This window comes from Myxocyprinus asiaticus, chromosome 39, assembly GCF_019703515.2.
Source record: "Myxocyprinus asiaticus isolate MX2 ecotype Aquarium Trade chromosome 39, UBuf_Myxa_2, whole genome shotgun sequence".
Classification (NCBI taxonomy): domain Eukaryota; kingdom Metazoa; phylum Chordata; class Actinopteri; order Cypriniformes; family Catostomidae; genus Myxocyprinus; species Myxocyprinus asiaticus.
Window position 1 is genome coordinate 23,818,401 of NC_059382.1, and position 14,701 is coordinate 23,833,101.

A 14,701-nucleotide genomic window follows, 5' to 3' on the forward strand; every position below is an offset into this window, starting at 1 on the left:
TTCACATCTGCCTCCCAATCCGATTATGCAGTATTAATATAGATAACAATTTGAAATTCAATAATTATATCACATATACTATATTATCAATCCCATTTCACACTCACCAGCCCTGGGCTATACCATAGTACATTTTTTTTTTTTTTTTTTTTTTTAAGTGATTAGTCTAATGCCTTATAGTATAAACAAAAGGTAATCTAGCTATGGCTGAATCAGACAGCTCCTTCAGTTTTTGACAGTTTTGAAAGATGTTTTGATTTCAGTCTAGGGTAGACCGAGTACAGTTGTAATGGAGTACAGTTGTAACACTTTGAATATTTACCTTCTAATGCAAGTTTGAATTGTCATTGTTAGTTTGCACGTTTACATTATTTTCCTCTCACTGTGTAGGAAATTTGAAGAACATGGTCAACATTGATGGGAATTTATTAGAGAACATCTGTTTGGGGAGTACATTTTTCATTTTCTTACTCCCTTTTACTGTGAATAAATCATTATTCCTGAATGACAATGAAAGGAAACTTTCCTTGTTGTAATTTTGTCTTCTTAAAATTAACTAATTTTGGGACAGGCTAGGATGCAAGGTCACTGAGAAAATCAGGCAAACATGCAAGTTAATCAGCTTCTGGGGGACAGATGTACAGCTGTACCCGTGCCATAAGAAACATGGTTGCCGGGTATCCTTAATAGTTTTGTTACAATACTTTTTACTCCTTATAATTTTATTCAAACTTGAAAAGTACTCATTACATTTTTAATGTCCGGACATAAAAGGAAGCCAGACAAATAAATTAATGATTTACTGTAATTGGTAGAAAGCCAGACAGACAGATATATATTACTGTAATAAACATAGTTATGTATGTACAGTATGCATTGTATGTATGTACGGATGGAAAGACAGACAGAAAGACAGACAGACAGACAGATAGCAGTGGTGGCTGGTGCCCAAATTTTCAGTTGGGGCTCTGAGCCAATGCGTGCGTGGGAAAGAATTTTGCGCACGCGCACGTTTTTTTTTGTTATGGAGGCAGATGGATTTATCAATAAAATCCAGACGTAAATTGCGTTTTACACTAAATTCACTTTAATTCTTTATATTATTTAATGCCAATATTAAACAAATTACAATTTTACAAATGTGTGTGTGTGTGAGTATGTGTGTGTGTGTGTGTGTGTGTGTGTGTGTGTGTGTGTGTGAGAGAGAGAGAGAGAGAGAGAGCCAGACATTCTTCTTTGTACAGAAATGTTGCCCTTCGAAGTGGCAAACTTCTCAATGAATGTTGACTCTGCCAAGGATTGCTAGCTTGGCAATATTGTCCATATGTGCTCTTGTAGACTCATGTTTCTTCGTCCTCTCTGATAAATGTTTTAGGTCCCTTAATCCTAAAATAGTCCATGTTCCATCTGTCCCCATCATTTAAAAAGTAGACTTGGAAAGCAAAATAAGGCATTTGCATGACTACATCCAGCTAGCCAAGCCTTTCTGCTGTACCAAGTACGGGAGAAGCATCGTGTGTATGTTTTGCTCTTTTCGCTAGCCTGTTGTTTGATGTTGATGTCAGGTTGATCTGGGCCAAGCTCTTTTACCCGTAGTTTCTCCACCAAAGATCTCCTCTCAAATGGATTTTGCTGAAGAGATCTTATTGAATTTTGGGGCAGACTGGGATAGATTTTCAATTTTCTTAATGACTAGTTACTCTTCTTAGGGCACACCTCGGAACTCAGATGATCTGCTGTAGTGCACTGTTAAAGGCACGCCGCTTGGTTTTCTTGATGCTTCATCATATTGAGACGTTATTACTGTTCTTGTGAGGTTATTAAGAAATTTTAATTATGTTTTATTTTATTTTTTTATTTTTATTATTAAACTTTTACCACTTTTTCAGGATGAAAAGAAGAGCATCTTTAGATTTGGAAATGAAGGGGCAGGGGTTTGAGCATCAGCTTTTATAAAATATGCATTCCTTTTCACTGTATAACAGCTGAAAAAAAAAAAAAACTTGCTTCACAACTCGCTTTTGGTGCCCCTCTGTGGACATTACACTCATAAAATGGAGCTCTCACTAACCCATACCCCCAACAATACGTATCGCTTTGGCAACTGGGGGCAGCATTTCGGTGTAAGCACAGAATGATTTTAGCAAAAGAAAAGACAAATGATTTCATTGTGAGATTAGTCTGCTAAAAACGGTTCATAGTTCAAGGAGTACTTCACCTAAAAATGATAATTCTCTCATCATATACTCACCCTCATTCCATCTCAAACTAATATGACTTTCTTATGTGGAACACAACAAAGACATTTTGAAGGAAATATGATGTGTCTATATCCATACGATGCAAGTCAATGGGGTCCAAAACTTTCAAGCTCCAAAAAGGACAAAAAGGCAGCATAAAAGTAATCCATATAACTACAGTGGTTCAACCCATGTCTTCTAAAGATATATTATTACTTTCAGGGGTGTAAAAAGTACTCCGAATTACACTTAAGTGAAAGTATGGATACTGAGCACTAATTGTACTCAATTAAAAGTTCAAGTATCTAGCCAAAAACATACTTGAGTGAAAGTAAAAAAGTATTCACATTAAATTGTACTTAAATATTAAAAAAGTAACTTTTTTTTTAAATCAAGAGAGGAGATTGTGTGAGATAGGATGTTGTAAAATTTTATTTGTTTTGTTAAGTAGCCTTTTTACTGTCTCTGACGACTGTCATATTTCTCCTCCAGTGGCATTCGCAACCTGGTCATAAAATCATGTTAAAATAATGAAATTTTTGCAAATGATTTTTATGTGGCCTGTTGTACGTAACACAGCATTTCCCTGGTGGAATGAACACTACAGGCACTAAAACAACAATTACTTTTATCCCCTTTCACTCAAATCATGAGTAAATGACATATTATCAGTTCATAAACACTAACTTTTTGCTCTGTTCCTCACACAATGTTATCTTATGACATATAAACACTTTTACTATAGCGCATGACTCATTTTAATGTTTGCATTACATAACCAACTACATTTACAATTTGTTTAAGTGTAATCAAATTCTGCGGTAGCTTAAGTGATAGAGCGTTGCATATGCAATAAAAAGGACTGGGGTACGAGTCCTGAAGAGCATGCGAGTCGACAAGTCAAAATGATGTGGTTGCTTCAGAAATTATTTTCCATCTCACATTTGCTTTTTATGACACTACCGGTTAGATTTAGGTTTAGGGTAGAGAGGTAAGTTTTGTTAATTTAAATCTTGATAGAACACAAACCTCAAAAACCTCATCCATTCGGGAGAACATTTCACTCTTTTTTTAGTGGCACACATTGGACATTTCACTTCGGAACTGCCCTGAGACGTGTAATGAAACACAAAATGTTATTTAGCAAATATGTTAACAGTCACGCAATGTTCGTTGCATGGGAGATGGCCCTCATGAATTGCCAGAGCACCCAGCCCTTTGAGACATAGAGAAAGATAATTAAATAAAAAACTGAGTGTCTATTTACACTAAGTGCAAATAGCCCACCTTTTTGACAGAATCTATTTACACTAACTCCACCCACCACTGCTCAGACCAAACTCAAGTCAGCCAGGACAGATTTATTTGGGGTCAACTGCTGATCAAATGAAGGCGGGCATATTTGAATTTTTCACGATGGGGCAGAGACATTAAACTGGTTAACGGGTTTAGTGGATTAAGAGATTGGATAACTAAGTGACTATTTGCATTCCAATAGTCTGGTGGAAACACAGGATTTTATGACAAACTGCGCCCCCATGTGCAGCTGTAGTAGCTCTGGGTGTAAGGATGATATGTGTATGTGTTGTCATGCTAGAGATCCGGATTCAAATCTCACCCCTTGACATAGTTTTTCCCATGTCTCTACTCTTAATATTTCCTATAATACCACATATAGTAATAAATAAAAGAGATTCCTCACAGTAATTTGGTCACAGTGAAGGTCGGGGAGTTGAGAGAAGGATTTGATCTGGATAAAATTAGCCATGGTTTTACTGTAGTAATATTGTAGTAACCATATGTTTTGGTGGAAACTATATAGTGATATACTAACCATGGTGTTACTACAGTAACATGTTGTTAATAGTAGTTAATAGTAACCATGTTTAATTTTGTGGTTATTATGATTTTACTAAAACAAAATACCATGGTGATACTATGGTTACTGAAGTAAAACCATGGTTAATTTTTGTAAGGTAGGGTTAGGGGTTGGTGTAAGGTGTCTGTGGGACTCCAAATAAACACAATAAAATGCTGTAGTGATGCCATTATACTGTATGTTAGTATTTAAGCAGGGGTGTAAGAGTATCTGCCACTATTTGCACTAAAGTGCAAATAACATCTAATGCTATTTGCACTTAGTGCAAAGAAGATGCTTTTTGTTGCTTTTTACACAGTGAAAATAGCATCTGTCGCTATTTGCACTTAGTGTAAATAGCATCTATCTCTATTTATACTTAGTTTAAATAGCATCTATTTGCACATAGTGCTGTATATATATACAGGTGCATCTCAATAAATTAGAATGTCGTGGAAAAGTTCATTTATTTCAGTAATTCAACTCAAATTGTGAAACTCGTGTATTAAATAAATTCAATGCACACAGACTGAAGTAGTTTAAGTCTTTGGTTCTTTTAATTGTGATGATTTTGGCTCACATTTAACAAAAACCCACCAATTCACTATCTCAAAAAATTAGAATATGGTGACATGCCAATCAGCTAATCAACTCAAAACACCTGCAAAGGTTTCCTGAGCCTTCAAAATGGTCTCTCAGTTTGGTTCACTAGGCTATACAATCATGGGGAAGACTGCTGATCTGACAGTTGTCCAGAAGACAATCATTGACACCCTTCACAAGGAGGGTGAGCCACAAACATTCATTGCCAAAGAAGCTGGCTGTTCACAGAGTGCTGTATCCAAGCATGTTAACAGAAAGTTGAGTGGAAGGAAAACGTGTGGAAGAAAAAGATGCACAACCAACCGAGAGAACCGCAGCCTTATGAGGATTGTCAAGCAAAATCAATTCAAGAATTTGGGTGAACTTCACAAGGAATGGACTGAGGCTGGGGTCAAGGCATCAAGAGCCACCAAACACAGACGTGTCAAGGAATTTGGCTACAGTTGTCGTATTCCTCTTGTTAAGCCACTCCTGAACCACAGACAACGTCAGAGGCGTCTTACCTGGGCTAAGGAGAAGAAGAACTGGACTGTTGCCCAGTGGTCCAAAGTCCTCTTTTCAGATGAGAGCAAGTTTTGTATTTCATTTGGAAACCAAGGTCCTAGAGTCTGGAGGAAGGGTGGAGAAGCTCATAGCCCAAGTTGCTTGAAGTCCAGTGTTAAGTTTCCACAGTCTGTGATGATTTGGCGTGCAATGTCATCTGCTGGTGTTGGTCCATTGTGTTTTTTGAAAACCAAAGTCACTGCACCCGTTTACCAAGAAATTTTGGAGCACTTCATGCTTCCTTCTGCTGACCAGCTTTTTAAAGATGCTGATTTCATTTTCCAGCAGGATTTGGCACCTGCCCACACTGCCAAAAGCACCAAAAGTTGGTTAAATGACCATGGTGTTGGTGTGCTTGACTGGCCAGCAGACTCACCAGACCTGAACCCCATAGAGAATCTATGGGGTATTGTCAAGAGGAAAATGAGAAACAAGAGACCAAAAAATGCAGATGAGCTGAAGGCCACTGTCAAAGAAACCTGGGCTTCCATACCACCTCAGCAGTGCCACAAACTGATCACCTCCATGCCACGCCGAATTGAGGCAGTAATTAAAGCAAAAGGAGCCCCTACCAAGTATTGAGTACATATACAGTAAATGAACATACTTTCCAGAAGGCCAACAATTCACTAAAAATGTTTTTTTTTATTGGTCTTATGATGTATTCTAATTTTTTGAGATAGTGAATTGGTGGGTTTTTGTTAAATGTGAGCCAAAATCATCACAATTAAAAGAACCAAAGACTTAAACTACTTCAGTCTGTGTGCATTGAATTTATTTAATACACGAGTTTCACAATTTGAGTTGAATTACTGAAATAAATGAATTTTTCCACGACATTCTAATTTATTGAGATGCACCTGTATATATAGCATGTGGCGTTGCCTTCCCACACCTGCCTGCAGGCTTTCCCTGCCTTTCCAGACCTGGGAGGGAGACAAGGGGAGGGAAAAGAGGAGAGGGAAAGGGTAAGGCGGAGAGAAAGTGAGAGAGAGAGAGAGAGACAGAGAGAGAGAGAAAGAGAGAGAGAGAAAATAATTGCTGGCTGGTTCCCCAACACGCTGTCACCTGGTCCTCGACCACTCCTCCACCCTCTGGCGCATGACAGCCGCTCCTCCCCAGGTGGACCGGAGCGAGACCTCTGACCCCTGGAGGATGGAATGCCCCTCCGCATTCTGGTAGCCAGTAGCGAGCCCCTCCGCCCCTGGCAGCAGCTCTACCGCTCCAGGTGGCGAGCAGCGAGGCTGCTCCATTGGGTGGATGGCAGTGCGAGGACTCAACGACAGCGCATTCCTCCTCATTCCCGGGTTTCGGCACCAATGTAACAGAGTTAAAGGATGGGCAAGGAGGAGATGGGAACCAGCTGAACAGTCAAAATAATGTTTAATGAAAACTTAAAAAGACACAAACATAAACACACACGGCAGCTGCATGTGGCTCTCTCTCTCTCTCTCAAACTGCAGCATCTGGCTCGGCCTTATCCCTCTCCTCGGCTGATTAGCCCGATTGGGGGCCTGCCATGCGGACTCACAGAACGGCCCCACCCTCCTCCTCCTTACAAGTATTTATTCTTTTGAAATGTAATTAAGTAAAAGTACAAGTATTCCGTTTAAATTGCACTCGAGTAAAGTACAAATCCCCCCCAAAAATACTTAAGTATAATACTTAAGTATTTTACTCAATTACTTTACACCCCTGATTATTTTGGGTGAGAAACACACCAAAATTGTACAGCACTCTACATATGCATCAAGTGTGAGGAAGTGTGAACAAGCTTCTCTAATGAACACCTCGGGAAACTGCTGATGTGAAGATTTATAGCAAATAAGGACTTCAATTTTGGTCTGTTTCTCACCAAAAGTGATTATAACGCTTCAGAAGACATGGATTATGTACATGCTGTCTTCATGTCATTTTTGGAGCTTGAAAGTTTTGGACCCCATTGACTTACATTGTATTGAAAGAAAATAAATAAACATAGGCCTGCATCCTTCAAAATATCTTATGAACAAAAAGCTAACATGTGGATAGAGGAAGACTTCCTTCTCCCCTGAGGGAAATTCCAAGTCCATGTGCAGTAAGATCAAAACATGTGCCTCTGCCAACTCAGGAAACTGTTTCTGTTTCTTCTGTTTGATGCAAAACATGCCCTGTTTGTTTTGTTAATAAATACTCCACTCATTGCGTGGCCTTTCATTGATTAAGTCGTGCCATACCATGTCACAAAGTTAAAGGAGACATGGGGCATTTTTTATTTAAAAAAAAAAAAAGAAGAAGAAGAAGAAGAAGAAGAAGAAGAAGAAGAAGAAGAAGAAGGCTGATTGCTTGAATAGTTTAAAAATCAACCTTTGATAGAAGATTCAGCCCACAGTTGCACATATGAAGCGTGATGTCTTTAACATTTTGTATTTCTATAAAAGTATAGGCAGACTATCTTGAAATACACAAATATTTTCAATGTTGCATTTATTATGTATTCAGTGTATTTCAAATGTGTTATGATTATTATATCTTGAGTATTTTATTCCTGTCCCCTTATAACATATTATACAGTTTTAAGAAGACAGCTTAAATTTGAACCTATTGAGATTTCTCTCCGTTGCATGCATTTTTATAAAAGCCCACATTAATTTTCAAGTTAAAGAAGCTTGTTTTACCTTAAATAATCTTTCATAAAGTAAACATAATTTAAGAAATATTAAAAAGGATTAATATTTTATGTATTAATGTTATTATTATACTAATAAAATATGGGCCTAATATAATATCTATAATAAATATTATAAGAATTATATATATATATATATATATATATATATATATATATATATATATATATATATATATATATATATATATATGTGTGTGTGTGTGTGTGTGTGTGTGTGTGTGTGTGTGTGTGTGTGTGTGTGTGTCTGTGTGTGTGTGTGTGTGTGAGTGTGTTTGTGCATTTTCCTTTCAATATTATTTTTTAGTGAAAGTGTGTGATAATTCTTGTCCCATGATCTGTTTATGAACGACCTGTTTAGAGATAAAGTATGCGACATTTTGGTGACGCCTGACGTAGGTTAAAAGTGCATGTGAATAGCGTAATTGTAAGAACAGGACAAATTTTTGTATGAAGCAGTTTTTGGATGCATTAAATGTTTATTATTATTATTATTATTATTATTATTATTATTATTATTTATTTATTTATTTATTTATTTATTATTATTATTTTGCATCTGACCAATGCTGATATGCATACATAATTATTTTATTATATTTTTTTTTCTATGGCAATCTGTCTGCGAAGCAATCTGTTTGTACTTGTGAATTTTGTTTTCCCCTATAAAAAATGATAAACTGTCATCAGCTGTGCACTGTTTTATAAAACTACATAGGCTAATTGCTTGCACGTTTTAAAAAGTTGTCGAAGCACCCTATGGGAAAATTTTCCCTTTATCCAAACCCTCATAAATCCAAGCCATTTTAATAAAGGATTGCAGCAGAATAACGAAAAAAATATGTTTATTGTAGAAAAGATACATGAATAATTTGTTCGTAATCATACTCACATTTAGCTCTGCAATCAACCTTGTTGCCTAACAAACTATTATCGGCTATACACTAATCGCAATTATGCATTCTGTCATTGCTTGTTTCCTTGACCTAAACTAAAATACAACAAATGCAACTTAATCACTCATGACACTGGGTTGTCCCGAAAAGTGCTTCTGATAATTTTATAAGTAACACATGTCTGAGTTTGAGGTATTCCTTCTAAAATAATTGTCGTCTTCATATGAATACAAACAGTCTGATGAGCCATAGGGCGCATTCTCTGAAGACAGCATGTCATCCTGCAGATTGGGCCAGTGCGACAGACAAAAGCAATGCTGTGGGTTACAGTGCTGATAGTGGTAATTTTCTGGAGAGAAACTGGAGCTCAAATCCATCCGCGTTGGGGAGCTGTAACACGATGAAGATGAAGAGTGGGACTGAGGGAGGGAGTAACTGTTGTAATCGTTAGGACTTGGTAGATTGGAGGAGTCTAAAGCTGAGCTCGAATCCTGAGGTGAAAAGACCGCACAAATATTTAGGAGTAAATGGCGAGTTGAACAATGAAATACAATAGATGGTCAAGTTGTAGCCTATTAGAGATCAAAAAGAACCGAACACATACCAGACTTGCACCATAGATGTCCGTATTTGAAGGTGGATATCCATCAGACCACTGCGAAGATGTCGAACACACGATGTTACCGCCGCTGAAAGTCTCATGTGGCATCATGTTCATCATCTGTTGATGATCATAAGCATTCTCCATCTGGATGTTGCCATTATCGGTATAGGGACTTGTTTGAAAATAGGGCTCTGTAGCTTGCCTTGCCAAGAAGAGATCATGATGGGCTGTGAGGAAAGACAGAGAAAATACTGGCTTGAGCGCAGGAGAATATTTAAATTAGGCCAGTTTGACTTGAGATGATGTCAGGACACCATCAACCAACAGCTAAATCACATTTGAATAGTTGTTTATAAAAAGGAGATCAATCACGGATCTCGAAGGAGCACCTATGTGGTGTCATTGTTTGTTTGTGTGTTTATTGATTTAGTTAGCTGAGATGTGGTGCCTGAGTCTGACGATGGATGAAATGAATTTCGTTTTGGAGTTTGTAAGTTGCATGCAGTATACTTTGTTTGGTCTTGCTCTCAGGTGTCTTGACTAAATTCAGGCTGTGATATGTTAAAGCATGAAGGTTAATTAATATAGTACCTACATAATTTCAACAAATGTGCTTGTTAGGTTATTGCAATTTGGTGCGTTTTTAAACAGCGACTTATAAAATCATTGACTAGGACAAAATCATTACACACCATTTTCATTCATCTCTAGACAAGAAAATGAGATACTGTTTCGTAAAACCTACTATTCCAGGTTGCAGGGCAGACATCGCGTCCAGTCATGGCTTGAGATTTCTATAGGATTGAAAGGATTTGGACATTAGAGACATTTGATGTATGTGTGAGAAACAGAGAAAGAGAGAGGGGGAGAGACGCACAGGGAAACCGGTAATTCATAGCAGACATATTCCGTTATATTATCACTCTCAAACTGAAACACATGTTCCGTTATATGTCACTCTCAGATTGAAACTTGGAGCACTGATAGGTCTGAGGGGGCGTGGTGCTTGAAATTATCTGGTTGTTGATTTAAGGTTGTCTTACACTGCCCACACTTCATTTTGCTAAGGCTAGTGACTGCACCTCATTTGTCACTGTCTGCTTATGATTTCCATTGTATTTGCAACACCAATGTTTACCGTTTCGGTTGTCTGTGTCTGCATGGCTCTGTGTTTCTGCAGTAACTCCTTAACAGTAGTCTTCACACGCACACCTTGGTATACCTTGGGTTTATCTGCTGGAACGAAAATTAACATTAACATTTTAATTGTGTTCTTATTTTTTCCCCTATGCTATGGACATTGATTTTCAACCTTTCTTTGCATAAGTGTACTTTAGAGTTAAAGTAGGCTTTGCAGAATAAAATCACGTTTAATAGACCAAAAGGAAATTCATAATAATTTTTATTTCTTACATATTTATAAGGTGCTTTCTTAATTGTGGCGTTTCTACAACTCTAGCCTGTTATGAAATGTTTGTCCTGGGTAAATGCCGAAAAAACGGACATTGTACTTTGCCCGTCTTCCCAGTGAAAATCTCGGTTGGGTGCACTCGGCAGCGAATGGGTTAGTTTTTCACTTTACAATAGACAGAGAATTTCTCCAGCCAGAAAAACTCTCCAGCCATCTTTGCCACGGGGCGACAGTTTTAAATAGGAGGTTTGTGTGGTATAGTTTAATTTAGCTGAAAATACAACAGAATCCGCCTAAAACCTTTAACCGCAGCGTTGTCTTCGTATTGACTCGAGCAATGTATAAAGGCGCACTAAGTTGGTTTTGCGGAAAACAGCGAAAACTCTATGCACGCTTCGTGGGAGAACAAGAGGTAGAGAAACTTCCTTGACAGACACCGCTGCAAGTTAAAAAAGTAAGTAAAATAATCTCATAAAGCAATACCCGTATACAAGCATATGTTAACAGTGAAAATACATTGCCGAACTCTAACTCGGTTCGCGTTCCATGAAATGCGATTTGATTTGGCGCAAAAAAAACAAAAACAAAATAATAAAAACTTTCTTTTACGAACGCTCTGTCGATTATCTACAGAATACAAAGTCTCCAGAAAAGTTGGGTTTCTCGATTGGCTCAAAAATCTTAAGTTATTTAAAGATATAGGCCTAGTTAACGGGGCAGTCTCTTATCTCTTCATAAGCCGCGCCTAATAACGTCCCCCCAAAATGAAAAGTATATATATATAAAAAAAACAAAAAACAGTTGTCCTTCTTTCCTAATTTTTTAATTGGTTGTTCAGCCTTGTAAAGACATAGTGGGACGTCTTACTGATCCACGTTAATATGTATAAAGAACCGAAGTGATTCAAAACAACGCCACGCCATGGCGAGTTCATGGAGGCAGTTGAGTTTACAGAAGGGCAAAACTTGCGCTGATGTTGATAAAATAGTAGAAAAATGGGCTGTTTAGCTGCTAAACCTTTTCTGATAAATATTCATATTCTTCTCAGGAACGTTTGAATCCAGGTTCAAATGTTTTTCTTTTTAAAATTAGTTGAGTTATCGTTGTCAGCTGGCATATGTTCAATTTGACATTAACACTGTGGCCGATACCGTGAGTTATAAAATAACAGAAGAAATACATCTTTAATTAAACCCATGTTCAATTTTACTTGAAGAAAAGTTAAGTATATATATAAATAAAAACAAATAAAAAAATATTAAAAATACAAGACAGCCAGAAAATACATAAAGCTTTCAATAAAACTAAATAAAATAATCACCCGAATATTTCTCACTATAACTGTAGTTTAATTGCAATAAATTTCATACATTTCATCAAAAATATATTTCTTTTAGTTTAATCCTTCATGTGGGGTTGCTTCTTGAAAAAAAATAAGTGAAGTTGTATCCTTTGACATACAAGGAAGTTTGTCCAATATGTTTATTGTTTTAAACTAATTTATGTTTTCAATGTTTTTTTTTTCAGGTTGCCCAAGACGTAAACACTTCATATGCAAGAAAAAAAGAATATTCACTTACCAGACATATTGGCCTGAAAAGGAGGAAAACTCTGGAAGAGCTACAATGAAATACCTCAACGTCAGTTCTTTGCTCTATTAAATGGGCAAGAACGAATTATTCACAAAAGTCTGAAAAGGTCTCAACTAAGTAACCTCAAAACACTCTCAGGACACACAGTTATACTGTAATATAGCTAGGGATATTTTTGTTTGAGGTTTTCTCCCATCATCCCAACTATTTAAAACCCCAAGAACTCAATGATTTGACAATGCTTTGATTGCGCTGTACTTTCAATTTGAATATTCAATGGCTTCATAAAAATACTTATTTCTTAGTGATATTCGCTATTACAGTGCATAAAACAACATCTCTTTTAATAGAATGTTGTGTTATTTCACATTTTGACCAACCAAATATATATTTTTTTAACATTTTATCATCCTTTTGGGTTTGGAGGTTGGAGTCTCCCTTATAGAAGCACTGTTTCATCTTTGCAATGACACTGAAGGCACAAATGAAGTTAAATATGCCATGACACATTTAAATATCTTCTGTAATAGGCAGTTTTGTGAAAAAATTACATTTTGCGTCATGTAGTTTAGATTTATGCTGTATTTTACGAATTACTGGAGTGGTGGGCGTGGCATATGACAGCAGCCATGTTTGTCATCAGGACAATTGGGACCTCTGTTGAAGTAAAGGTGCTTGCATAGTGGAGGCAGACATAGGAAAGGTGGATATGAAATACACTATGTAATATATTAATATATAGGCTATAAATCATTTAATAGTTTAGTTGCTATGGCAGTTATTGAAAATCATCAACGTTTGTCTCACGCCAAACTCACTGAGACTCGAAAAACATCAGTGTTCATTTGTTTTACATGTTAGGCTGTTATTTTTTTTTATTATTATTATTATATATATTTTTTAATGCATTTGGCTAATTAATATTCTTTCACTGGTCATTGCATATCTAATATTATAAAATAGATCATCATAAATATGTATAGGATGCTGCTGATGCTCAGTGATGCTGAGTTACCAATCTAAACAGCATTCAGTTCAAATAAGTCTCTGAATATGGTCATTAAAATGAAAATATACAAATGCATGGAGGTTTTTCCACGAGGGTTTAATCATCTCGTTATCAGTTCTAGTTTGTCACGGGTTTAGTTCATTAGTCGTTTTATCTTGTTTTTTTTTTTTCTGTCTGTTCATTGGTTGTCTCGTTATCAAATCTCATTAAACTGCTATTGAAATATATTAATGTTTGGCACATTGCAGTTAGAGCCTATGAGATTCATAACCGCATGTAGCCTCCAGAAGTTTTGGCATGGAGGGTTTTTATTTATTTATTTTTTGTCTTGTCTTAGGAAGGAAGTTGGAAAGCCCGTTAATATGTTAAGTATCTCATTTACACACAGCTTAAAAGATTCAGCGCGCAGGCGCAGTACAGTCAGGACAAATCCGTGCGTCTATAGAACATTACTTGAAGAATTCAGTCTTTAAACATATTATTGGTACTCATCCAAACAGCATCTCGGCGGAATAGTGGACCGACGTTTAACCCCTTTGTGGTGTTGTTCTGTTGAAATGAATCTGTTGAAAACAGACCTCGTGATTTAAGAGAATTTTCTCACCAATGTCAGGCTAATTTCACTTAAATGCATATACCTTAAAATGTTAATGGCTCTTTAACAATCTGCACCGCTAAGAAATACATCACAACCGGGCTTGAGGAGGTCGCTTATATGAGATGAATGTCGCCGCCTAGTGCTTCAACTGCGTCTCGCACAGTCTACACAACAAAGAGTTTGTGTGTGACTGTATTTCATCTAACTATGATGCGTATTGAAAATGCAAGTCTTTTTTTTTTAATTTATTTTTTTTATTTTTATTTTTTATTATTCACTTGTTTTGATGTCAATTAAATATAGGGGAGCTAGGAAGTGTTGTAATAGGGGTGAGTAGGAGCAGTATCACAAATTAGAAATTAGCTACAGGGAAAATGATGCCCATCCTATAAAATATAATACTTTTGATGTAAGAAATTTAAAAATCATTTTAATTAATATTAAATGACAGAATGGGTATCAACTGAATCAGCTGGTTTTATTGTTTAATTTTATATAGGCTATATATAATATCCACATAAGTTTTCACCTACATGTAAAACACTTACATTAAGCCTTTTACATTAACATTAGTGAAAAATGGTTATTTTAATGAATTTGGTTACCAAAATAAATCAATGGACAAATTTTAAAATGTCTATGTTCTAGTGTTACAACCCACCCCACACACTGAGAAGAA

General features: G+C 36.5%; 1 protein-coding gene across 4 annotated transcripts; it reads right to left on the reverse strand.

Annotated features, from left to right (window-relative positions):
* Positions 1-8,754: 8,754 nt before the first annotated feature.
* Positions 8,755-14,522, reverse strand: linc.pou2af1 (lnc RNA pou2af1). 4 transcript variants are annotated; one of them, XM_051679679.1, is made up of 5 exons: positions 12,404-14,522; positions 10,551-10,645; positions 10,158-10,206; positions 9,413-9,639; positions 8,755-9,299 (listed from the first exon to the last, which is right to left on the reverse strand). In XM_051679679.1, the coding sequence occupies exons 1-5, from the start codon at positions 12,408-12,410 to the stop codon at positions 8,973-8,975; spliced, it is 705 nt and encodes a 234-aa protein (XP_051535639.1). In that variant the 5' UTR covers positions 12,411-14,522; the 3' UTR covers positions 8,755-8,972. The 4 variants fall into 4 exon arrangements, with proteins under 4 accessions (XP_051535639.1, XP_051535638.1, XP_051535640.1 ...); XM_051679678.1 differs by having other exon boundaries at positions 10,551-10,648; XM_051679680.1 differs by lacking the exon at positions 12,404-14,522 and adding an exon at positions 10,826-10,930 and having other exon boundaries at positions 10,551-10,648.
* Positions 14,523-14,701: the final 179 nt, after the last annotated feature.

What these genes read in the sequence shown, in the direction of transcription:
- linc.pou2af1 (XM_051679678.1), bottom strand. An exon ending in AGACACAGACAACCGAAACG is followed by an intron (nt 10,207 to 10,550) that starts GTAAACATTGGT and finishes TCAATCCTATAG; the next exon opens with AAATCTCAAGCCATGACTGG. An exon ending in CTGCCCTGCAACCTGGAATA is followed by an intron (nt 9,640 to 10,157) that starts GTAGGTTTTACG and finishes CTTTCCTCACAG; the next exon opens with CCCATCATGATCTCTTCTTG.